The sequence below is a fragment of the Cervus elaphus genome, chromosome 7 (genome assembly GCF_910594005.1).
Source record: "Cervus elaphus chromosome 7, mCerEla1.1, whole genome shotgun sequence".
In the NCBI taxonomy this organism is placed as follows: Eukaryota; Metazoa; Chordata; class Mammalia; order Artiodactyla; family Cervidae; genus Cervus; species Cervus elaphus.
The window spans coordinates 16075895-16100874 of NC_057821.1; the positions used below are offsets into that span (position 1 = coordinate 16075895).

General features: G+C 47.0%; 2 protein-coding genes across 11 annotated transcripts; one reads left to right on the forward strand and one right to left on the reverse strand.

The window, feature by feature from the left end:
* The first annotated feature begins 4226 nt into the window (after positions 1 to 4226).
* On the forward strand, positions 4227 to 17471 carry APOBEC2 (apolipoprotein B mRNA editing enzyme catalytic subunit 2). The gene is made up of 3 exons (XM_043907397.1): positions 4227 to 4527; positions 13525 to 14088; positions 17074 to 17471. Exons 1-2 carry the CDS (start codon positions 4388 to 4390, stop codon positions 14066 to 14068), a joined length of 684 nt encoding a protein of 227 aa, XP_043763332.1. The 5' UTR covers positions 4227 to 4387; the 3' UTR covers positions 14069 to 14088; positions 17074 to 17471.
* OARD1 (O-acyl-ADP-ribose deacylase 1) lies at positions 16282 to 24970 on the reverse strand. Of its 10 annotated transcripts, none has more exons than XM_043907400.1 (7): positions 24759 to 24950; positions 24477 to 24573; positions 23880 to 23942; positions 23391 to 23535; positions 22289 to 22347; positions 21200 to 21312; positions 16282 to 19965 (listed from the first exon to the last, which is right to left on the reverse strand). In XM_043907400.1, exons 3-7 carry the CDS (start codon positions 23916 to 23918, stop codon positions 19863 to 19865), a joined length of 459 nt encoding a protein of 152 aa, XP_043763335.1. In that variant the 5' UTR covers positions 23919 to 23942; positions 24477 to 24573; positions 24759 to 24950; the 3' UTR covers positions 16282 to 19862. The 10 variants fall into 10 exon arrangements, with proteins under 10 accessions (XP_043763335.1, XP_043763336.1, XP_043763333.1 ...); XM_043907401.1 differs by lacking the exon at positions 24759 to 24950 and adding an exon at positions 24694 to 24732; XM_043907398.1 differs by lacking the exon at positions 24477 to 24573 and having other exon boundaries at positions 24759 to 24970.
* Positions 24971 to 24980: the final 10 nt, after the last annotated feature.

Consider the following 24980-nt stretch of genomic DNA (forward strand, 5'->3'; position numbering starts at 1 on the left):
TAGTACCTACCCCAACATCCTTATGAGGAGTAAATGAGTTCATTTATGTGACCTGCTTAGAACCCCATCAAGCCCCAGGGAGGGTTGGGCTGGTGTCAGCTCTCACATTACTGAATTCCAGGCAACATAACATAGTGGGAAAAGCATGGAACTTGGAGGCTGACAGACTTGAGTTCAAGTCCCAGCACCCCACTGACACCACTGAAATAAATACTTGTCTCTCATTTTCCTCCTCTACAGAAGCAGTTTATTGATAGAAACATACCCAAGAGTGCTAACACAGGGGAGTGGGGGGGGAGCCCATACTAAAAAGAGGACAGTGGCAGCTGCAGGAGGAGTGGTCCAGCTCCTGGCACCCGACCCCCTAGATTAACTGCTGCATTCTGGGGCCAGCCAGGGAAACTGGACTAGCTTGGAAAGGAAAGCCAGGGACAAGGCAGGAATTTGGGCCCCTAGGAGATGCCATAAATAGCCAGAGGGAGTCAGAGGGCCTCCAGGGAAGGGGGTGGAGGGGAAGGAGCAGTAGGAAAGGAAACTGTCAGTCATCAGTCCAGGGAGATCCAGGGCACTCTCCCCAGTGTATGGATGTGGCAGGGGTGAAGGATAGCGTCTTCAGAGAGGAACACGCTGGGTCCTCTGCAGAGGACCATGTCTGTGCCATCTCCCAACATCACTCAGAAAATTTCCACCATACTGTTCATCCCCACGCTACAGGTCTTCGGGAGCCGGCTCTGATTCCGCATTTTCATCCCTTTGGCCATCCTGGAATACGAGCAATAACTCAGCCTGTGTCACAGGTGGGGACACTGAGGACCATCCAGAGATGCTAAGTAATTTGGCCAACATCATCACACAGTGAATCGAGATCTGAGATGCGAATATAAACACGGATCTTTTCCCCCCTTCCAATCTAGGACATACATGTGTGCGTGCGTGTATGCTAAGTCGGTTCAGATGTGTCCGAGTCTTTGCAACCCTATGGACTGTAGCCCACCAGGTTCCTCTGTCCATGGGCTTCTCCAGGCAAGAATACTGGAGTGGCTTGCCATGCCCTCCTCCAGGGGATCTTCCCAACCCAGGGATTGAACCTATGCCTCTTAGGCCTCCTGTATTGACAGGCAGGTTCTTTACCACTAGTGCCACCTGGGAAGCCCCTAGGGCAGACACTACAGCCAAAATATAAGATGATAGCTCATCAGTTGGTAAAGAATCCACCTGCAGTGCATGAGATCCCAGTTCGATTCCTGGGTTGGGAAGATCTGCTGGGAAAGGGATAGGCTACCCTCTCCAGTATTCTTGGGCTTTCCTTGTGGCTCAGCTGGTAAAGAATCCTCCTGCAGTGCTTGAGACCTGGGTTCGATCCCTGGGTTGGGAAGATTCCCTGGAGAAGGGTAAAGGCTACCCACTCCAGTATTCTGGCCTGGAGAATTCATGAACTATACAGTCCATGGGGTCTCAAAAAGTCAGACACAACTGAGTGACTTTTACTTTCACTTTCACCCTCAGGAAGGAAGGCTTTCCCACAAGGGAACAGCGAGCTGAAAGGTTCCCTCTCCCCACCCTCCCCGCTGCAAGACATTTTACTCTTCTTAGTCCAGTAGCTGCAGCCAGAAGTGGGAGATAACGCTTCAGAGATGCATCCATCAAAGCTAAGCTGGGCGCGGCCCTGGAAGTAGAACTAAGCTCAGAAGACCTGGACTTAAATCCTCATGTGATCTTATACAAATCACCTTTCTGAGATGCAGCGCTCTAACCTGAAAAAGGAAGACAATAATACATACCCCTGTGAGACGGTTGTGAGGACCAAAGGTGATGATGAGAACCTGAGTGCCCGAATGCCCCCAAAGCTAGTAAGACTGGGAGCTGCTCCTGGGGGCAGCATTCGAGTCCGTATTCTTAGTGTTTACTCCAGGAGTGTCTGGCTCTTAGAAGCCCTCAGTAAATGCTGATCTAATGAAAGGACGAAGTAAACTCTTTGCGTTTAAATATTGGTTGTTTGTGAGATGCTAATGATAATAATAACGTGTGTTTGTTATTTATCAGCTATCACTGCCTTTTCTTTGAGGACACAGGCACTACTCCCACTATCCTGTGCCTTACATCCCTGGAAAAATGCCTGAAAAAAATAAATAACTTCTGGATAAGAATGCCAGAATTAGTAACAAGCCTAATAAGGAAGGTGACCATATAGTTTGTCTGTACTGGGGCACTTTGGGAGTGACCAGGGAGCCAGTAACAATTATACCTGGACAACAGATATAAACTATGACAGATCAAAATGCTTGGGCATCTTACTCATAGGGTGCCATGCTGCCCAGAACTCTCTGGAGGAGAGAGCCCCAAATCCTCCCAACCATGCTGACTCCTATTCTCTAATTAGACCATGGAAAGGGTCCCCTACCTTCTCATCACCACCCCCGACTAGCTCTGGGAGCTATGTTCAGACTAGTTCCCCAACATTCTTAGGCTCCTCATTTTCAGCCTCTTGGTGACTCTGACCCCCACCTTCTGTTGCCCTGAGAATATTTGCACTGCCCTAGACACAAAAACCCATGGCCCCAGCTCAGCACCCACCATGGGAAGAACAAAATTCATCCAGCCCCTCCTGAGGCTGTTCCAGCTCAGGGGTTGTTCCAAGGGCCCCCCGTCATCTCTCGTTAGTTTCAATAGGCTTCTACCCAGGCCTTCTGCTTCTGCTGTTTCTCACCTTCACACTGTTCTCAGCAAAGCTGCCTGAGCGACCCCACAAACATATGTCAGACCACGTGACTCATCCGTTCAAAGACAGTGTCTTCCTATCTCACTCAGAGAAAAAGCCAAGGTCCTTAGAACAGCCCCTTAAGGCCCCAGCGTACTTGTTCAGTCGCTAAGTCATATCTGACTCTTTGCAACCCCACAGACTGCAGTACACCAGGCTTCCCTGTCCTTCACTATCTCCTGGAGCTTGCTCAAATTCGTGTCCATTGAGTTGGTGATGCCAGCCTACTTAGCCTTTGTTTATCTCTCTGGCCTCACCTCCTAAGACTCCCAAGCGACACAAATGTCCCTACTTGGTCTTCAAACACACCAGGAATGCTCCCACCTCAGGACCTTTGCACCTGCTCTTCTGCTCCTTGGAACACTTACCCCTTAGATGTCCCTCAGCTTTTTCAGATCTTTTCTTCATTATTTCCTTTTCAAAGTTCTTCTCTAGCCACCCTATAAAAAACATGTCACTCTGTCCCCCTTCTCTGCCTTTTCTCCTTAGCACTACCAAACAGACCATGTATATTACTTACCCTGTATATTGCCCAACCCTTGACAATATTGTATATTGTCAAGCTCCATGAGGGCAAAGATTTTCATTTGTTCTGTTCTTTGCCATGCCCCAGTAACTGAATCAGCCCTTGGCATATGATAGATGCTCAATAAATATTTATTAAACAAATAAAGGGCAAAATGAGAGGGAACACACACAGCAGTTGAATGTTTGACCTCAGGAATAAAAAGTTCTCGTTTTAATCCTGGCCCTGCCACTTTGGGGCTGATGACCCTAAACCGGGGCCTTAACCTTTCTGTGTAAAATGGGGATAATCCACATGACCTCCCAGGACGGTTGAGAGCATTAAGTCCGATTTCACACATAAAGCACTAAACTCACTACCTGGCTTATTTCCAAAACTCTAAGCTTAGTCAATGGCAAAATAGTTACTTCTGGAGACTCCCAGTGGATGTGATGTTGCATTAGGTATCATTATAGGCAAATCAGCATATACTCCCTTTGAGTAACAACTCAGTGACTTCCCCATTGGCAGTACTTATGCCCCTCACCCCATCTCAGAACCCTTCTTCCCTGAACCCAAGTCCCCCCAGTCAGGCTGGCGTGGGTCCCGTTCAACACAAGCCTTGTCCCGCTTAAACCTCTGAGAGAGCTCCCCTCCAAAAACTCACCCACCCTAGGTCCCTTCCGCAATCTCGCCAGGCGAGCTGGGTGGGGGGGAAAGAAAAGAAAAAAAGGTTAGGGAGGAAGAGAAAGAGAATGTGAAGACCTGTGTAACCCGGTGCAGGGGGCAGGGGTGCAGGCCAAGCCATCCCCACCTGCCAGCTTCCTGTCTCTGCTTCTGATAAATAGGGGACACCGATGGCCAGATTTTCCATTCCCCCCATCCCCTCACCCGCCTTCACTCAATCAAAAAAAGAGAGAGAGAGAGAAGCTGGGGGAGGGGCCTCTGGCTATAAAGCCTGCGGGCCAGGGGCTGAGCGCACTCGCCTGGCCTGCCCCATCCTTCTCCCGTCACCCCAGGCAGATTTAGCTGCTGACAGCTGCTTGGGACTCTGCCGCCAGGCCTTGGCCTAGACCCGCCGCCTCTCCCCTCTTTCTCATTGACTCCAGAGCCTCAGCCCCTCCATGGCTCAGAAAGAAGAGGCAGCGGCAGCCGCGGCGGCCGCGGAGCCCGCCTCCCAGAATGGCGAGGACCTGGAGAACCTGGAGGACCCCGAGAAGCTGAAGGAGCTGATTGAGCTGCCGCCCTTTGAGATCGTCACCGGGTGAGAGCTGGGCGTGGGCTGGGCTCCCCCTCCCCAGCACGAAGCAGCGGGGAGAGGCTGGGGGACTTAGGATGGGAATAGTAGGGGTCAGGGTCACCACCGACAGACCAACAGCGCACAGGTGTGCACCACATGGGAGGCAGCAGCAGATCTCTCCCAGCTTCTCAGAGTGACACCTCCGATCAGCCGAGGTAGGGGGATCTCTGGGGAATCGAGGACCCTGAAAAGGAAACCAGCCCTGGGGCTTCCTGGTGTTGGGGCGTCACCTGCCCCTCTAGGTAAAAGCAGTTTAGTCCCAGGGAATTTGGTGAGAACACGGGATACCGCCAGCACATTTCAATACAGTCCCAGAGTACCTCCTCCTGCAACTTCTGTCCCTGCTTCTGAGTGGGCCTCTCCTCTACCCTCTCTTTCTTTAGAGCTTCTCCCTGAAGTAGCAGAGCCTAATAGGAAAGACAGATCCATCCTTTCCCAAGCTAGTGAGAAGCAGTCTGTTTTTCTTGCTGCATCATCTCTGAATCACCCCAGGGGCTGAGATTCACATCCACCCCCAGGGAAAAAGAGAGGTTACAGGCCAGGTAACACAGGCCAGGGCCGGGGCTTCTGGACAGAGGAGGGGTTCCTTCACCCTCCACCACAGCCTGGAGGAAGCAGGACCTAGAGCCGAGAATGCTGAGGCTCCAAACAGGGTCCCCCTGTCGTGTCTAGATTATGCCACCTCCAGGAATAAAACAAGGCAGTCATCCTCCTCTTCTCTCTCTGTCCCTTTGGCAGAAGATTCTGGTAAATTCTTAAATGAAGAATAAGAAGGGAATTTGTTGTTGTTTAATCGTGAAGTCATGTCCGAGTCTTTGCGACCCCATGGACTGTAGCCCGCCCAGGCTCCTCTGTCCATGGGATTCTCTCGGCAAGAAGACTGGAGTGGGTTGCCATTTCCTCCTCCAGGGGATCTTCCCCACCCAGGGACTGAGTATGTGGGGGCGTAAGGAGTCCTTCTTGGGAGTCTCCAGCAATGCCCACAGGCAGCGGAGGGGCTGCAAGAAGAGAAATTCCGGGAAGAATGGAGGCATGATGCCTTCAAGGGCAGAAAGAACCCTGGGAGGTGATTGGGACTTGCTGTTTGAAGCTGGGCAAGTGTTTTTTTCCAGTCCTGGCCTGGCTGCAATTTTTACATTTGTAACCTTAGGAAGTTGTGTTAGTTGATTCCCAAAGTTCCTTCTGGCTGAGACATTTTCCGGTTTCTAAGAGAACCTGAAGGAAACGTATCCTAGTTCTTGAGGCAAGGCTTCAGGGAAGAGCCCCTGAACTTGCACTTGTCCGTGGCCAACCGAGTAACGTCACCCTCATTCCAGGATTAAAGGAGCAACAGGGCACAGATTAATATAGACACAGGGAGAGCCTAGGGCCGCCAGGCTGGGAGAGTCCTCCGTTCCAGTGGCTTTTTATGGAAAGAGATCCTTTTTCTAACAGCTAAGAACGCCGGCCCATGCTGGCCTTGGTCTCCCTCTCACACACAGGCACACCCACTTTTGCTGTGTTGTAATCTCCCCGGCACACGGGCAGGGTCAGTTCAGAAGAGAATTAGAATGTTTGCTGGGTTGAACATGCTTTGGGGGCTCAGGGTGGTGGGTTTTGAAAGATTAAATCCTCTGATGTCACGGGCACGCATCCGGGGCTTTATGATGCCGGCACACTTTCACACGACTGAGCTCATTCCAGCCTCACCATGAGGCTGAGAGAGGAGCTGTATCACCGCCACACCCCACACAGATGGGGAAACAGAGTCAGGAAGGTCCAGTCACGCTCCCAGGCCACAGAACCAGTAAGAGGCACGCTTTCTGACTCCAGCCTAGCGTCCGTCTCACTGGTCTCCCAAACAGGGCTCCCACCTGTCTCCATCCTCCAGGTGGTGGGGTGCAAAGGCTTCCTTGAGCCAAGGCTCCCCAATGAGGCACAGGAGGGCCAGTTTCCGGAGGCTCTGAGAGCAGTTCAGGAGGGAGGGGGAGCCCGTCGTATTTCCCGGCCACAAGGAACAGCTGTGGAGATCTGTCTCCTGGGCCCCTGCGGGTAAACAGAGAACTTAAAATAGCCTCGAGGTGCGGCTGTGTCTGTGAGGGGACAGGCCCAGGGAAAGCTTTCCTCTCCTCCACTCTCCAGGTGTCCTGGCGTCAAAGGGCCAGCAGAGCCTGGCCTCCCCGGGGGAGGGTTTCATCACACTGCTCCTTGGAACAGGGCCCCAGACTAGAGCAGCAGACAGCTTTTGAGCAAACAGTCTGAAGGAAGGGGGACTACCAGGTATGAATAAGGAGAAACATACCCACTTGTCGTGATTCTGGTTTGAATAGGGCACTCGGGATAGAAAGCAGGGAATTCCCTGGTGGTCCAGGGGTTAGGGCTGGGCACTTTCCCTCCCAAGGGCCCAGGTTTAATCCATGGTCAGGGAACTAAGATCCTATAGGCTGCGTGACACGGTCAGAAAAAAAAAGAAAGCAGACTTAAGAACATTAAAAATGATGTGTTAGAAAATGCTAGCAAAAGGTCTATAGTAGCAGTGGTGTGCCCAGGCCTGTTCACGCCTCTCAGCTGAGAATCCATTGGATGCATCTCTTACCACGTCCTTGTTCACTGACTTCCTGTTGGTTTCTTGAAATCTCCATAGTGGGTGTGTAGACTGGAAAGCAGCAAATGTTAGAAATCAGGACTTTTACCAAAAAAAAAAGCACTGAAAGGGAGAGCCCTCTGAACAGGAATGGAAGAGCAGAGGATGGATGTGCTTAAAAGGGTAAGACCTGAGGCCCAGAGAAGGCACCATCCATCAGTACCAGGTTTAATTTTCGAAAGTCGACCATTGTCCAAAGAGAGGTTAGATTACTCAATCTGTCTTTTGGATGAGGAAACCAAGCCTCGGAGAAATAATTTGCCCAAATCTAGTGGATGAAGTCAGGTTTCCCAGGTGGCGCTAATGGTAAAGAACCCGCCTGCCAATGCAGGAGATGCAAGAGACTTGGGTTCAATCCCTGGGTTGGGAAGATCCCCTGGAGGAGGGCATGGCAACCCACTCCAGTGTTCTTGCCTGGAGAATCCCCATGGACTGAGGAGCCTGGAGGGCTACAGTTTATAGGGTCGCAAAGAGTCGGACATGACTGAGCGACTAAGAACGCATGCACAAAGTGGATGGAGTAGGATGTGAATCCCAAGACTGGCTGACTCCAAATCACCACACTGCATCCAGAAAAAGCCATAAAGAGAAATCTTTTATGCAAATTCAACAAACAGTTTCTGAATAGGAGTCATTTTATTCACTGCCTGTTTTCTCCAGGCAGTGAATCTCCATGATGACAAGGATTCTGCCTTTTAGGTGTTTTCTCCCCAGCACCAAGAGTGGTACCCAGCTCCTAACTGGTGCTCAATAATTATTTGTTGAATAAATGAGTGAACTCATGATTGAGTGCCTATTGTGTGGTAGGCTCTCTGTCAGACATCCCGGTAGGGAATTAATGGGGAGAGGGCTACTTTTTGTAACTTTTTGTTTTATATTGGAGGACTTCCCCTGTGGCTCAGATGGTAAAGACTCTGCCTGCAATGCAGGAGACCCAGGTTCAACCCCTGAGTCAGAAAGATCCCCCTGCAGAAGGGAATGGCAACCCACTCTAGTATTCTTGCCTGGAGAATTTCATGGACAGAGGAGCCTGGTGGGCTACAGTCCATGGATTGCAAAAAGTCGGACACAACTGAATGACTGTCACCTCATAACTGATTAACGATGGTGTGATAGTTTCAGGTGGACGGCAAAGGGACTCAACCATACATACACGTGCATCCGTGGTCCCTCAACCCCACTCCCATCCAGGCTGCCACATAACACTGAGCAGCGTTCCCTGTGCTATACTGTAGGTCCTTGGTTATCCACTTTAAATATAGCATTGTGTACACATCGACCCCAAACTCCCTAACAATCAGGGAGGGCTTCTTGAGGGGAGAAGTTCTGGATATGTTATTAATATATATACAAAGATCCAGCAGCACTAGGCTCACAAGAGAATGCCTCTGGTTCTCGCTTGCTTCTGAACTCAGCTTGCTTGAGGGAAGCTCTGGGCACCAAAATGGGCTGACTCCCCATCCCTCCGTCCCAGCTGCAGCTCTGCCTGGCAGCAACCCTTGCTGTGTGTTTGTCTTTATCTCTAGTTACGTTGTGTATGATTTTACATGAAGCCGAACCTGCTATCAAAGGGGTTATTCTGGAACAGAGATAAATGGCACAGGCAGTGAGTCTCCTTTCAACCACTTCTTTAGCCACCAGTAGTTTACTCCACCCATGTGAGGAGAGAGAGGAGAAGCAGGGTGCAGAGAAGGGATGGGCCAGGAGTCCGGGGCCTTCAACGCCACTATTAATGCCGTGGCTGCTTGCCCCTCACCTGGACTCCTGAGCAGGTTGCGAAGGCTTGTTTCATAAAGGACAGAAGATGGTCACTGACTCTGGTCTCTGAGGGTCAGGGTAAGGTGGAAGCTTATGTGCAGCCGAGAAACAGAGCGGGCCCAGGGCTTGCGGAATCCCATCCAGAACCGCCAGTCAGGAGCCAGCCGCCCATCAAACACCTTCTTAGCTCTAGGCAGTTTGGCTGTTAGAACTCTGTTTCCCCATATTCCTCCTTCTAACGATGCCCACTATGTAGCATCCACTTCGAAAAGTGGTCTGAGAAATGGGAAAGGAAACTCAGACTGGCAATTCTGCCTCTTTCAAGTAGGTCATGAAAAGGTCTAGTGAGCAAAGCGGAAATGAGTCATCACTCAATTACCTTTGAGTAGGTTTTCTGCTCCATGGATTATTTGGGGGGACAAATGTCTAATCTCAGACAAGTTTCCACTGCCCTCCAAGTTGCTTGCCTTCACTGTCTAGATTTATGCTTAGGAAATGCAAATATTTTTTAATGTGAAAGTGAGGGGGGAAAAGAAATACACACACACACACACACACACACACATATTACATTGAGTCACATCTCTTCTCCCTCCATCAAGCAGAGAGTTGTCCCTCTTTTTCTAGATATAAGGATTCTTGGTTTCCTGCCTAGAGAACTACAATGTCCAGAAACCCAGGTCTAAGGAGATGAAGTGTGAATGGCCTTGTTTGCAGAAAGTATGAGGAAATGGTTCCTAAGGAGGTGCCGAAGTTGGCAGGAGGGGGTAGGAGTTATGCTGTTGGTTTCTGTGCTTGAAGAAGGGACTGGGTCCAGGTGAAAAAATCTATCATCAGCATCTCTCTCCTGGCCACCACTCCAACATACACTCACATACACACACTCAAACACACACACAGACATACACACACACTCACACTTAAGCAGGAAAATATCTGCTGGGGTTGAGAGCAAAGGGCTATATGTAAATATGGTACTAGAGCATGTCATTCTATGAGAAAATAAAAGATGTGTGTGATTATCTACAAAATCACTGTCACTATTTCCGTCTTTCCACTAGTGGGCATAATGTTATTTAGTCGCTCTTTCATGTCCGACTCTTTTGCAACCCCATGGACTGCAGACCGCCAAGCTCCTCTGTCCATCGGCTTTTCCAGGCAAGAATACTGGAGTGGGTTGCCATTTCCTTCTCCAGGGGATCTTCCCAACCCAGGGATCAAACCCATGTCTCCTGCATTGGCAGGTGGATTCTTTACTATCGAGCCACCAGGGAAGCCGAGTGGGCATAGTAGTGTTGACTTACTTCATGATTCTATAGAATGACCCAAGATGACCACGTTGGCTAGCTCTCTGGATAAATTTCAGGCCACCTCTGTTCTCCTGGTGACCCTCCAGGACCTGGCTGTTTCAGTCTGTGAGAACCACAAAGAACCTCATTCAACCTGTATGCTCCTTCTAGAAAGACCAAGAATCCCACTGAGAAGCCCAGCAGGCTCGGTCTCTGAGCAAACCCAAAGAAAGACTGGGAGCCCAGACCTTCCGTGACTTTCCTTTGGCCCTTGAATGCACTTCCCTTTCTGAGGTACCGGGTCCAGAAGACCCTGCTGAGGGATAGGGCAGACCGTGAGGCTGCTGGCCCCAGGGGATGGAAACCGATATTTATGGAGAGGTGAAGGTTCTTCCTCTCCATTGGGCTTCCTGTTTCTCTGGGTCCTTTCCTCTTGCCTAAAGAAGAAGAGGACAGACTGAGAGAAGCATCAGTTGTAGACCATCCAGCCAACAGGCAACCTCACACTGGGCCACACATGTCTTCTCGGTTGGGCTGTACTTGGCAAAGTTGGAGCAATACTTTTCAGTTTCAGAAAGGAAACCTGAGGGACCACATAGGAAGCTACTGCTGAAGCCCCCAAGCCAACCAAGCAGCTATGAATCCTTCCAAAAACTTTACTGCAAATCCATCCTACAGGTGGCTCTTGATTGGACTTGGGGATGGTTGGGAGGGCGGGGTGCTGGGATTGGGGGTGGTCTGGCACTGATCAGAGAGGAGAAAAAAAAGGTTTCAGCAAGAAGGGTAGGCTCCGTGCTTCTCGGGAGGAAAAAAAGCCACTCTAGGAAGTGAAAGGATCATTTAGCAACTGGCTAAGTTGAGGAGTGGTCTTCTGGGGTGTGTTTAATGGGGGAGAGCTCAGTGTAAGTGACTTCCCAGCAGGGACTGAAAGAGGAGAGGTGAATCATCAGGCCATCCTTTCTCCCCAAATGTTAAGTAAATAATAAACACATTCAACCAGGGACAGAGGGACTTAGAGAGCTAAAGATAGTACTCGAAGGAATCCCAGGGCTGGGGCCCCAAACACATCCATCTCCACAGTGGAAACTTAACCTGACAGCAAGGGACATGGAAACCCGGGTGGAGAAAATTTGGTGATGCGGAAGGGGACGACTCAAGTTTACTCAGCTCCTTGGCACCTGCTACTTATCCCTAAGAAGCCAAGGCCCTGCGATACCAGGGATCCCCCTGCAGCCCAGGGAGTTGGGTGACCTCTCTGGCGGGAGGGAAGGGGTATAGAGAAGAAAGAGAAGAGCTACTAGTTGGGGATCTTCTGGGGCAACCACAGAGATCACATTTTTTGAAGTTTTTTTGTTTTATTTTTGTCTGCACTGGGCTTCATCGATGCATGTGGGCTTTCTCTAGTTGCGGCAAGCGGGGCCTTCTCATTTCAGAGGCTTTTCTTGTTGTGGAGCACAGGATCTAGGGGGCGGGGCACAGTAGTCGCATCATGAGGGCTTAGTTGCCCCTCAGCATGTGGAATCTTCCTGGAGCAGGGATCGAACGCGTGTCCTCTGCATCGGCAGGCTGATTCTTAACCACTAGACCACCAGGAAGATCTGAGATTACATTTTTAAAAAGAAAACATTCAGCCTCTCCAGCTGGTACTCATCCCCTCCTCTCCTTCTGACCTTTTCAGTCTGTCTTCTTACAGCCTCTTCATTCTCCGTGGCCTTCAAACCTGCACAAATATTCCCTATTTTAGAAAAACATGCCCATACAAACAAGACAATCTTCAACACTGATGCTTGCTTCTTTAGTTTCTCTTTTTTCTTACCTTATTCCTACCAAACTTTTTGAAACACCTGGCCTTTTTCTGCTGCTTTCATTTCCTAATCATCCACCTCCCCTGGAAGCCACTGGACATATTCATCACCAAGTCTGGTGTCCCAAGACACCAACTGGGCTTCCCAAATGTCAGACTTTTCCCCAGCTTCGCTCTCTCTGCCTAAAGTCACCCCCGTAACTCTTCCGTGGATCTGTTTCATTATACTTTTCTTTCCTCAGGAACCTGTAACAATTCTCTATTGACTCCTGAGTCAAGGCTAAACTTTCAAGAAACTTCACCGTGGGTCCTTACTCCACCTCGTCATTTCCAGCCGTCTTCTACTGTTCTCAGCTGTCTTATTTACATCTTTTCTTTCCAGCCAGAATCTAGCTGGTAGATTATAAGCATCTAAAGGACAGAGGCTAAGTCTTTTACGGTTTTGAAATGTGTCAATACCACACAAGTTAATTCATATCAAAGTACCCTGAGGTAGCCTAATTTCAAAAATAAACCTTCTTGGACACTTACATGACAACCATTCTTTCACCTGAGGGAAAAGATGACATGAGAAAGTCCTTGGGAGAGCCTGGGACTGCACGTTTTAGGCCACCCCTTACCTAAGATGCCCACTCCAGCACTCTTGCCTGGAAAATCCCATGGACGGAGGAGCCTGGTAGGCTGCAGTCCATGGGGCTGCTGAGTCAGACATGACTGAGCAACTTCACTTTCACTTTCCACTTTCATGCATTGGAGAAGGAAATGGCAACCCACTCCAGTGTTCTTGCCTGGACAATCCCAGGGACGGCGAAGCCTGGTGGGCTGCCGTCTATGCGGTTGCACAGAGTCGGACACAACTGAGGCAACTTAGCAGCAGAGCAGCAGCAGTACCTAAGATGCAATATCTGAGTGACAAGGAGAGATTATGAAAGCGTGAAGTATTCTGCACAAGCTTTGCCTTGCTCTGTCATAAGAATGTTTACATGCTTGCTACTTTGTAATACTATTTGGGCACTGCTTTTCAAACCTGGCTACTTATTTGAATCATCTGGAGCATTTTTTTTTTTTAATACCGATCCCCAGGCCTCCTCCAAATGTTCTGATTTACTTGGTGTGGGGCGCCAGCAGGGACATTTGTAGCTCCTCCAGTGGATTCTAATGTACAGTCAGGTTAAAGAGTCACTGATTTAGAAATCTGAGCGTGTGCCATGTGTTGGGAGTGAAGGAGTGTTTGAAGATCTGTGCTAATGTGGTGTCCAGGATGCACACCTCACTCCATATTGTCTCCTCTCCTTTAGATACACCGTTTGAATTCCTTCATGCCTTTGTCACCACCGTTAGCATATAGGCAAGGCCTATTTCAGTAGACAGAATGAATCTGTCCCCGGGGGAATTGATCTTGGAAAGCCACCTACTCCAGGCGAGTCCTAGAGTAAGAACTCATCACCCGATCTCCTTCCCTGTGCCTTTGTCTCCTTGACCCATAGGGAGCGACTACCTGCCCACTACTTTAAGTTTCAGTTCCGGAACGTGGAGTACAGCTCTGGGAGGAACAAGACCTTCCTCTGCTATGTGGTGGAAGCACAGAGCAAGGGAGGCGAAGTGCAGGCCTCTCGAGGGTACCTAGAGGACGAGCACGCTGCTGCCCACGCGGAGGAAGCCTTCTTCAACAGCATCATGCCGACCTTCGACCCCGCCCTGCGCTACTTGGTCACCTGGTACGTGTCCTCCAGCCCCTGCGCGGCCTGCGCGGACCGCATCGTCAAGACCCTCAACAAGACCAAGAACCTGCGCCTGCTCATCCTGGTGGGGCGGCTCTTCATGTGGGAGGAGCCCGAGGTCCAGGCGGCTCTCAGGAAGCTGAAGGAGGCCGGCTGCAGACTTCGAATCATGAAGCCCCAGGACTTCGAGTTCATCTGGCAGAATTTTGTGGAGCAAGAAGAGGGTGAATCCAAGGCCTTTGAGCCCTGGGAGGACATTCAGGAGAACTTCCTGTACTACGAGGAGAAGTTGGCAGACATCCTGAAGTAGGCAGCTAGGTTCAGCCTCACGTGAGTCTGTTCACTGTCAACTTGGATAGGACAGGTGGAATGAGTGGTCTCTCTGATTTTCCTTTGAAAAGATTTCATCTCTTCTTTTCTGGTTGGTGGTAACAACATTCTTAGATCCTGCCTTTTCTCTTTCCTCTAAATTCCTCTCCCTAAATCCTGTCTCTCCTACCCTTTTATATCAAACTGACTTTCTCCATAACTTAGAGTGCTCAAGGGTGATAGAAATCCAGAAGCTTTGATGAGACCGAATAACTTTCGTAAGATGAGGATGGTACAAAGACCTGTTGTGCACGCACACGTGTGTGTGTGTGTGTCTATGTGTGTGTGTACACGTGAGCGCGCTCAGTTGCTTTGTCATGTCCAACTCTTTGCAACCCCATGGACTGTAGCCCAGGACCAGGCTCCTCTGTGCATGGAATTTTCAGATAAAAATACTGGAGCCGATTGCCATTTCCTATTCCAGGGGATCTTTCTAACACAGGGATCGAACCCTCAACGACTCCTGCATCTCCTATATTTGGCAGGTGGATTCTTTACAACTACACCAGCTGGGATGCCCGCAAGGACCTGTTACTGAACAGCAAAGATATTTCGGTTCTCTAACAAGTCCCCATGTCCACCTGTCCAAACTTACTAACTCTAGACACCTTCTAGACACTCTGCCCCCACCCCATCTACAATCCTACCATTTTTTCCTTTAATGCTGGTTTTTCATTCCTACAGGGGCATTTTTTCCCCCTCATTTTTGGTAATTTTGAATGTCCTTGAATGGATTTGTATTCAACTCTTTGTGGGGACGAGGGAGGCTGAGAAATTCATGTTTTCAAACAAATGGTTCTGCTTTGAGGGAGACCAGGAATTGCTGTGTGAACGTACAATGCAAAAACACTTCTGTTAATAAGACCTCAGCACAACTTGCACAAAAACGATGAATTCAGGAATGGGGATAATAAAGCAACAAGTTCTGCTATAAAGGAACGTTTTGGAAAAGGAAATGGCAACCCACTCCAGTACCCTTGCCTGGAAAATCCCATGGATGGAGAAGCCTGGTAGCCTACAGTCCATGGGGTCGCAAAGAGTCAGACACGACTGAGCGACTTTACTTCAATACTTCAAGGGTTAAAAAGATGTTTGCAAATTAGGCAACAGCTCAGAAGTAGCCTCCTAACAGGTATCAAGATGGGATAGGAGAACTGGAAGTAAAGATTAGCTACTTGAGCAAATAATTAGGACACAATTAAGGCCAATTCGACCTCTTGCTGAGGGTAAATCAGACTCTTTTAGAGAAACAGGCCAATTGCCCTCAGGAAAGAGGGTACAGGATCCCCTACTGTCTCTTTTTGAATTTGGTCTGATCTAGTTTGCTTCCACAGAAGTGCTATGTATAACTAAGTCCCTTTACAAGGCCTGAGTTACTGATCAAAACTTTCCATTACCAGAGAAAGGGTCTTCACACCCTCTTATCCAACTTTAATTCTGTAACACCTCACAGGTTAGTGAAACATGAAAGCAGAATGCTTCCAGGATGTTAAATTTATTTTTGGTGCCTCTCAGTCTTAATACTCTAAAGAGATGCTGCTTCATGGACATGTTCTGGAAACACCAATGTTCCAGAGCCTGATGTTGGCAGGTCTATGCACACAGGGTTTTGGATCGTTCTCCAGCTGAGCATTGGTCAATCCATCAAGTCACAGTTCTCAGCCATTTCTTATAAAAAAGCAAGACCTATTCACTGAATTCAGTGAGACCAGGGTCAGATAGTGCTATGAGATACCTTGCTCACCTAAAATAAGACACCACTCAAGAGTGATGGTGAGTAGTAATACAGATTTCTAAAGGTGACCTCTGAAAATACAAAAATTCCTTGAAGATTTTATTAGTGTAGAAACTAGCACCCATAAACCCTACATAAATTCTGTAGAATGATGACTGGCAGCCTAATTTTAACTCTAGTATACTTTCTTCTTAAACATCTTGTAGTCACAGGCCACTTTTTCCAGCTGCCAAACTAGCAAGACCTCAGAGATGAGTGTGTTTTACCTATTAAGTCAAATAATTAAATAGCTAAATCTGCTATAAAATTAAGCATTTCAAGGAGGATTAAAAAGCTTTTAACTTTCGATAATTGAGAGTTGCCTCTTACACTGATCTAAATCAACATAAATAAACAGATAAATCAGTTTGAGAGAAAAGTCCACTTCTAAGTCAATTTTTTAATAAAATGTTATTGAACAAGTTCCACATTCTAAGTCTCTTTCCATTAGTGTACATAATTGTATTATCTGGACCCATTAACATGCTTCCCTGTACTCTATTTTGGTTGCTCATATTCCTGAAGGGAGAGGTTAAAACGTACCAAATTAAAAAAAAAAAAAAAAACTGGCATGAAATCAAGTTGTAATCTAAAAGCCCCAAAGAACTCTGCTTAATTAAAATACTCTCAAGAAATGAGCATTTGTTAAAGAAATGTGTCTCATATATCTTCTTCCATCTTTTGAAAAAATGACAGAATAGGATTTAACCATATAGTTAAAGCAAGATAACATAGTTAGGCTTCCTAGGTGGCTCAGTGGTAAAGAAACCGCCCACCAAGCAGGAGATATGGGTTCAATCCCTGGGTCGGGAAGATCCCCTGGAGAAGCAAATGGCAACCCACTCCAGGATTCTTGCCTGGGAAATCCCATGGACAGAGCACCCTAGCTGTCTAGTCCATGGAGCTGCAAAGAATCAGACACAACTTAGTGACTTGACAGCAGCAGCGGCAACATAGTTGAAGCACATCTCTTCTGGGGCTCTCTGTGTGTGAACCACACCAAAATATGAATGAAACAAATCCAATCCTGAATAAAACAGAAACCACAGGTGGCTATGGAGAAATTCAGGCATTCATTGAGAAAGGCACAAAGAAACCCTAACTGAGAAAACTCTTCGTTGTTTGGGGCCAGCAGGGCTCTCAGTAACATTGCTTTCTGTTTTCTCACAAAGGTCTGCCTGCTGCCACCAAGAGACAGCAATGATACGTGGTCATCTGGGACATGCCTGACTTCTTAATACCGCTTGGAGCTGAACGACATCCGACACCCACCAACCCTACTGCCCAAGGCCTTCTGAGGACTCAAAACACTTATGCTGTAAATCACTTAAGCTGTGTCTCTCTCTCTAAGGCTGCTCTTGGGAAACAGCAAAGTGAGCTGTGAAGAGAAATGGCACCAGGCTCTGTGGGACTCAAGGTCCGTATTATTCCCCCAATTGGGCTTGGGGCAAAGAGCCTCAGACCCAAAGTCTGAACAGATCTTTGAAACATGTCTAGAAATGCATCTCATGTTAAGTTGGGATTTTTTTTTTTTTTAAACAGCAACATTAATAAAAGAGGTGGCATGGTCTTTCTGTGACCAGGTTTTTTAAGGAACGATAACATTTAGAAATTATAGACAGCAAATGCCAGAAACAGGGATGTCCCAGGCTATGAACCAAGCCACATTATATAAAGTGGAAGAATCTTAAACTGGAACTTGCCAGGGCTACACGGGATGTACCAACTCCCATGCAGACTTCACACCTTGGTCTTGACCTTCAGGAAATACTGTCTCAAGATTATTTGTAAATGAGTGTCTTTTCTCTCCTCTGAAACAAGGAGTATGGCAGAGGATGAAACAAAAGGCACAGGAAACCTGTTCCTAAGGAATATAAACATCCCAATTGCCAATCCATAAGCAATTAGCCCCCTGATTAAAGAGGAAAGGGCGAGAAGTAGGATCTAAATGTTTGGACACACTTAATGTAGGGGTAGTCTGTGCGTCATACTTGATGGCGAGGGCAGGATGGTGTCAAAAGTCTCATTTCTTAAAAGGCTTGTTTGAGTCCTATGTAGAAGCAAAATTTCACGTGTGAATTTCTGGGTGTTCGCCAAACTCTAACTAGGTTTCCAGGAATAATGTGCCCATTCTGATTATCAGGTCATGCCTCCTTTCCCCAGGCTTCAAGTGTGATAAGTCATCGGAATTTGACCCCAAGACTATCTGCAAATGACAGGGCACTTTATCACATCCCTGTGGAATTCCACTTACAGCCAGACCTTCACAAGACTAGGTTTTGTTAATAAGAATGTGAACAAGGCTCATACTCCATGAAACAAATTAACCCTAGTCCATTAAAACGTAGCAGAAGCCTGGAAAACCAATGTTTTGACCCAGTGGTAAGATGTATTTGCAGAGTTAAGCGAAATACTTCAATTCTAGTTTCCTCTTACCACCCCACTCTCCTTTTCACTTTTGTACATTCTTTCTTCCCTTTCAACCTCACTGTGTGTCTGTGGACTGAAACAAAGCTACAAGAAAAGCCTTAGTCTAAAAGTCTGACAATGAACTTGCTCCCAGCACTGCCCTTACCCCATCAACATGAAGAACTTGTCTGTTACACATAGAGATACAGAAGAAGTCAAATACTTTTTGAAACTGCTGCCTCATATCAGGCTGCCAGGCGATAAGAACACAAGTCTAAAGTACAAAGATTACATTTAACCAGTGCTCTCCTGGTGTTTCCACAAGCCCCTTCTAAAATCCGATTCTTTTACACTTGGGAAAGCAGCAGGTCCTATGACAGACCAAGAATTCACTCTATGGAGAAAATCAATAGCAGGCCTGTCTGATCTCAATACCACAGTAAGAGAACAGAGGGTGGAAATAGTCTCCTAGTTTTCCCCACACCTCTGATACTGAACCACTGACTAAAATCCATGAGCCTTATTCTTCCACCATGAAAATCAAGAGTGGACAAAGTGCTGCTCTGAGCTTAGAAGGGGACAAATTTACTCTTTTCCATCCCAGCTGGATAGATGTCAGAATCTTCTGGAGCTCAAAAACACAAAACTGGCAACTCTCCCCCCGCCCCCCCCCATTAAATTCCTATTTAAGAGGGACTGGACCTTTATTTTAAAGAGATTTGTATGCATTTTGTTGAGAACTGCGGATTGAGTCATTCATTAGTTCACACTAAGAACCTTGCCAGGTATTTCGCATACGTTGTTCTGTTTTATGACTGAATTCAGACAGGTGCAGTCACAGAAACTACATGGTGGCCAGGACAGAGGAAGCATTCGCTAGGAGACTCTGAAAGCCTGCCTCCCCAGTGTCCTTGCCCGTTCTGACGTCTTCTCACGTGGCCCTCTTCCGACTGGGCCCTCTGACGCATGAACCCGCCATTAGCCAAGTACAAATCAACACAGACATGTACACAGAACCTCATTGGAGCACCCCCCCCCCCAAAAGATCTTTAGTTTTCCATTTTTGTCACCACAAATTCCTTGTAAGCATAAAACTTTTGTAATTTAAACAAAAATCAAACCCATAATTCTGTCCTAGGATGAATTTGATGCCATAAGGATGATACCAAGTAAGTGCACAAATGACACAAGATGCAAAATTAACTGAAAACGGTCATCCTTCCTGAAATTTCTCTTAAAACAGCAGAGAAGTAAAAGTAATGCTGCCACCTAGTGGCAACCCAAACAAATCACATAGCATCCCCAGCAAAATAAGAGGTCCTAGGCCCAACATTTGGTCCCTCCCCTTACCTTCCTGAAAAAGAAAAATTCCCAGCATCAAGCAACCCCTCCTCCAGAGTCCCATTCAATCCTGAGAATACAGCAACCCAGGTCTGGCCTGTGACACAGACTACTTCACAAGAAACGGTCCTCTGACCATTTTAAGGTCAGTTTGCGCAGTCCTGTGGCCCAGGTGATGCAGAAGGTAGACACATCCAAAATGCTCTTCTATTCAGAGTGTGTACACAGTAATTCTGATGTCTGTTGCCTCAAAGACCTCCTCAATTATTGCGGATACATTTTCCCATTGCAGACGATCAAGACCACATCCAATCCTGAAAAAGACAAAACATCTCCACTGGTTGTGATTGAGGAAAAGGCTCCTTCTCTCTTTCCCTAGGCTGCATCCACCCAAAGCCAAAGATAACATCTGGTTTCACACCTATAGGCAACCATGGTGGGAGTTTAGAAGTTAATTCCTATTGTGAGTCACCTAAGGCTGTTTCCTGGACAGCCCTAACATCCAATAGCTGTCACTTCTCTTTTGCCAAATAAAGTACCAATTCCCAGTTACTTCAGGGTACATTTAGAAATGTGTAACTGCCACGAGACAGAAGAACTCACTATTTCTACTAGTGAAAACAAGCCGTGGGTAGATGGGAAAAGGTTGGTATTTTTAAAATGTGTTAGTCCCTCAGTCGTGTTTGACTCTTTGTGACCCCATGGACTATAACCTGCCAGGCTCCTCTGTCCATGGGGATTCTCCAGGTAAGAATATTGGAGTGGGTTGCCATGCCCTTCTCCAGAGGATCTTCCTGACCTAGCGATCAAACCTGGGTCTCCCGCACTGTAGACAGATTCTTTACCGACCACCAGGGAAGCCCATTTTAAAAATACACTTATGGTAACGGAACGTTAAGGAAGATAACTGGGAAATGCCAAGCTGATTGTATTCCAATCTTCCCAACACCCTGGTGAGAAACCTCAATCAGCCCACAAAACTCTTACTACCCAGCACCTTTCTTCCAAGATGCTACTTTACTGATCCTCAATATCCCCAGGGAAAAAAGAAAGGCTTAAAATTGATAATTTTATATTAATGTGTTAAGTACCTGAAAAAACTGTGATTTTAAAAAAAAAAACAGTTTCTGGTACGGAAGTCGTGAATATATTACAGACCAGTTTAAGACCAAGTAGCCACATTTCTAACTCGGAGCTTGGAATAAACCTGCATGCATGGTCAGTACTGACTCAGAACTAGTCTGACAGGAAGAGAAGGGACCTCAAGCCTATTCCTGAAAAGGAAACAAAGAGGATACTGAACCCCCAACATCAGTCCCTTAAGTTCCCAATATCTAGGGTCTAAGTCGTTACATTAGCGACATATCCTCTGGCCACTATCCATGCTGAACATAAATAAGCATGCAGTTTACAAAGCAATGATAAGCTACAACTTTGTTCACACAGAATGAACAGGTCTGGGACACCTGAAGTGGCCCAGAGAAAAATCCTGGGTAGGACAGTAAGCCCCACAGTCAAGTCTTCACTCAGGGCCCCGGGTTTCCTTGCCTCGGCATGGAGAGTTCGGTGACTCCATTCCTCAGACAGTGGGACTTCATGGCCTCTAAACTCTTCCGCAAGTTTTCGTAAGTTGGCTTGTGTGATGCCCTTTTCTTTGTAATCTGAGTGTGAAGAACAAATTCAATTTTCCATTAGTCCAAAATGAGAGCCAAAGAAACGTCATCATGTTCTCCCAACATCGTGGTAATTAAAATAAGTATACTTTTATAGACTAGATAACAAATGTCATATGGTCTCTTCCAGTTATGGGAATCCACTGAATAGAACCAGAGACCCAGACACTGCCACATCTTTTCTTTTCCTAAGAAACCCAGATTAGCAGGTGTGCCTATTGTCTATTGTTTTTAAGCAGGTAGGTGAAAGTTCCTGTGCTACTTCCAAGAGATAAGCTATGTATCTGTAACAAGGAAGAACCCACAGCACCTAAAAATTTCCTGTTCGGTTTATTTACTTAAAAACAGTGCTTGCTTTTTACTTCCCTATAAAAGAACAGAAAGAAACTGGTAGCATTCCAAACAAGATTTAAAGTCACAGTAGCCTTAAAGGACAGCATCCCCACTTTGTGTGCTACCCTAATCAAGCTTGGAGTGAGCTGGCTCTAAGTTCATCCAGCAGCATCACCAAGAGGGTGCACTCCTTCACAGGTCAAAGACCACTGGGACAGTGGAAGAAATCCACATGGAGGAAGCAGGCAGGAGAGGAGCAGAGTATTACCTGGCACTGCATTTGGTAAGGAAGAATGAGAGAAAAACTCTTTTGAGCAATCCGTCTCTTGAGACTTTATTGTCTCTATTTCACTAGGACAATGAAGGAATTAAAGCAAGGGAAGCATCTTTCGCACATCATGTAACAGGTCTCTGGTAAATATCACTACTTCTTCCCATGCAAGTTGGAATGCAGCCTCATGTTTCTAACCCAGTGCACCAAACAGCCACCACCTCTGGGTCTGAGGCAGCATGAGGTCAGCGTTTGACCATTTTTTGTTGGCTATAAAGAAACACTGTGATCAACACAAGTGCAGCACAGCCCATCTGTTTGCTAATACTTAAAACTTACTGCAAATTGGCCCCGTCTTACCAGGTAATATATATATCGTCCATCTCTCTTCAGAACAGCCACTTCTCCAGACTTTTTCTCTAAGAAAAACAGTTATTTAGTAGTAAAAAAGAAAAACCAAAACACTGATCTTCATTCTTAGATTTTTAAAAGATCTTTATAGATCTGAGTCTACTTCAGAACTAGAATTAATTTTCAACTCTGAAGAATCCTTTGATCCTTATCAGCCTTCCTAAACACCATATTCCTTAACTTCCAGTTTTCCTGTTTTAGGAAATCATGTTTTCAATCACATTTTCCTCATACTCCGTCTTCAATCCTGCTGCATTTTCAAATACCCTTTCCTATTCTCTTAAAAAATGTTAATGTCTACTGCCTTTAAATGTTTTAGAATGTACAGCATTTTTTACTTGCCAAATGTGTATTTAATAATTTAATCATTATCTTTTTACATACAAACAGCTAATGTGTTAAGCATTATGGGGAACATAGATGTATTAATATTAAAAACTTCTTAATTATTTAACAGTTTCCAGTCAGAAGAATGTGTGGTGTTTTGAAACAAATATAACATAAAGCAGTAAAAAGTTGCTTTCCTTAGACTGGGAGCGGAATCACCAGTGGAGACTGACTCAGTAAGCCTGAATTGTGGTCTAAGCAACTGTTTCAGAAGCTCCACCTGTGATTCTGGCACACATTTCTGCTTTACAATCACTGGGAGCAAGTGAGGTAAGTGTTTGTAAGGAAAAGTTCTAAACTCTTTGAAGTATAAGCACAGTATGGGCAAACAGAAAATCCTGAATGCCAGGCTAAAAGCTGTGGACTTTGCTTAGCATGCCAGAGTTGTTAAAGGTTTCACACAAATGGAGTGATATTAAGAAAGATTTATGAAAGAGGGAGAAAAAGTTTATTTATGGAAAAGTTTCATTTAAAACTTTTACAGGAACTCAGGTTTCGTGGGCCAACCCAAACTCTGTAGAGGAAAAACTTGCAGTGTTAAAAGGACTCGGTAGTTAGGAACCCCATCTGTGCATATGTATCTTGTTTAAATTATTAAGCTTAACAGGAGCATCAAAAGATGGTCTAGTCAGGGCAGGTGAGTTCAACTGCTTTCAAAACTCACGTTGATTTAACAGTTCCTGCACCCCTCCAAATTTCTTCTTGAAGAGGACAGCTATCCCAGCGCCCATTCGACAGTCCTCACTGATACAGTGCACTAAAGAGTCTGTTTTGGGACATGCAAAAAGGTCGCCTTTCACATAAGTAATCTAAAATGTGCAAAGAGAAAGAAAACATTTATTAGATATAGAAAAATACTAAGCTACTTCTTTTCCTTTATTGTGCCCGCCACAACCACTACCTCTCCCCACCATCCCTCCTTCATTTAAAAGACAAATTTTCAGAATTTAAGAGGTTATCTAAAGCGAATTAAAGCATGTGCAAAGTAAAGTAATGAGTGGGCTCTGCCTAAGATTGTATCAGCCTTTTTAAAATAAATCAACAGGAGAGAAAAAAAGACAATTCAATTACTAGTTTAACTAAAAAGTGTTTGTGCTTTGACCTCAAGCATTCTGAATTTCAGTTCACCAGTAAGTTAATAGTTGTTACCCACTCGGCTTCCTTCCGAATCTTCATTAGGGCTGCCAGCCATGATACTGGGTCGCTATTTCTTCAGCTATAAAAAGGGGAAAGGAAATCATGCTTAGGCAGCCCGAATATATTACATTCAGACTTCCCTGACCACCCACGTACTAACTTTTCCACCCACCGTTTATCAATGAATGTGACTTCTCTAAAAAGGAACGCAAAAATCCTCTGGGCAAGGAGGGGAGGAATAATGCCTGGTTCGGACGCGGCCGTGACCCGATTGCACTTCGCGCTTCCCAGGAGCGGAAGAAAGGCAGTCCTAGGACCCGCCTCCTCCTTTCCCCGCGCCCGCGCCGAGCAAAGCTGATTTTGGACAGTCTTTTCTCTGAAAGATACAAAAGTACTTCCCCATTGGGTCTGGCCCAGGGACAAAAAGGTGGGGCTTAGCCACAGTCCCGCTAAGTTGCCAACTAGAGAGTGTACCGGTCGGGCGGACTGTACTGCCACGGCGCGGGCAGGGGTGAGAGAGAAGGCGGCCCCTCAAGGAAGGCTCACTCCCATCTTTTGCGGGGGGGAACTGGGGGGAAAAGTAAAGAGAGGCCTCCCATTCTCTGTCGCCTACCCTAGGGCTGATCAGCCAAGGCGTAGGGCCTGTCCCGGGATCCCGTGGGAGGAAGCGAGGAGGCTTGCTCAAAGCTCCAACGTACCGCGCCCTTCACCTGGAAAGGAGTTGGCCGTTACGAGGTCCCGCCCCGCGGGGAAGGGCTCTGGTAGGTGGGTAACAGCGGACGAGCCCAAGATACGAAGCCAATCCCACCGCAGCCTTTAATTGCGCGCACCTAAGATGGCCGCCCACCATCCGGGGGCCGGGCGGAAACGAGCCCCTCTAGCTAGCTGGCCGAACCTGCACTCTTTGGTGATGGCCGCCGAACTTCCGGCGGTGAAGGCCGTAGAGCACCCGACCGCCGCCGCCGCCCGGGCATGCGTAACGAGACAGCCGAATGCAAGTTGGGTAGAGCGGCGCCTGCGCATTAAGTCCCAGGGGGGTGTGTCTCCAGGGGCCGCATAGAAGAGGGAGGGCAGTTGCCAAAGGAGTTACTTAGCGCCTGCGTGGTGCTAATGTTCA

Coding starts and splice junctions, on each gene's coding strand:
- APOBEC2 (XM_043907397.1), top strand. CDS start 4,388: ATGGCTCAGAAAGAAGAGGCAGCGGCAGCCGCGGCGGCCGCGGAGCCC. Junction 4,528..13,524: donor CCCTTTGAGATCGTCACCGG/GTGAGAGCTGGG, acceptor CTTGACCCATAG/GGAGCGACTACCTGCCCACT.
- OARD1 (XM_043907398.1), bottom strand. CDS start 23,918: ATGGCTGGCAGCCCTAATGAAGATTCGGAAGGAAGCCGA. Junction 22,348..23,390: donor GCAGGAACTGTTAAATCAAC/GTGAGTTTTGAA, acceptor TGTTTTTCTTAG/AGAAAAAGTCTGGAGAAGTG. Junction 19,966..21,199: donor ACCGAACTCTCCATGCCGAG/GCAAGGAAACCC, acceptor TGTCTTTTTCAG/GATTGGATGTGGTCTTGATC.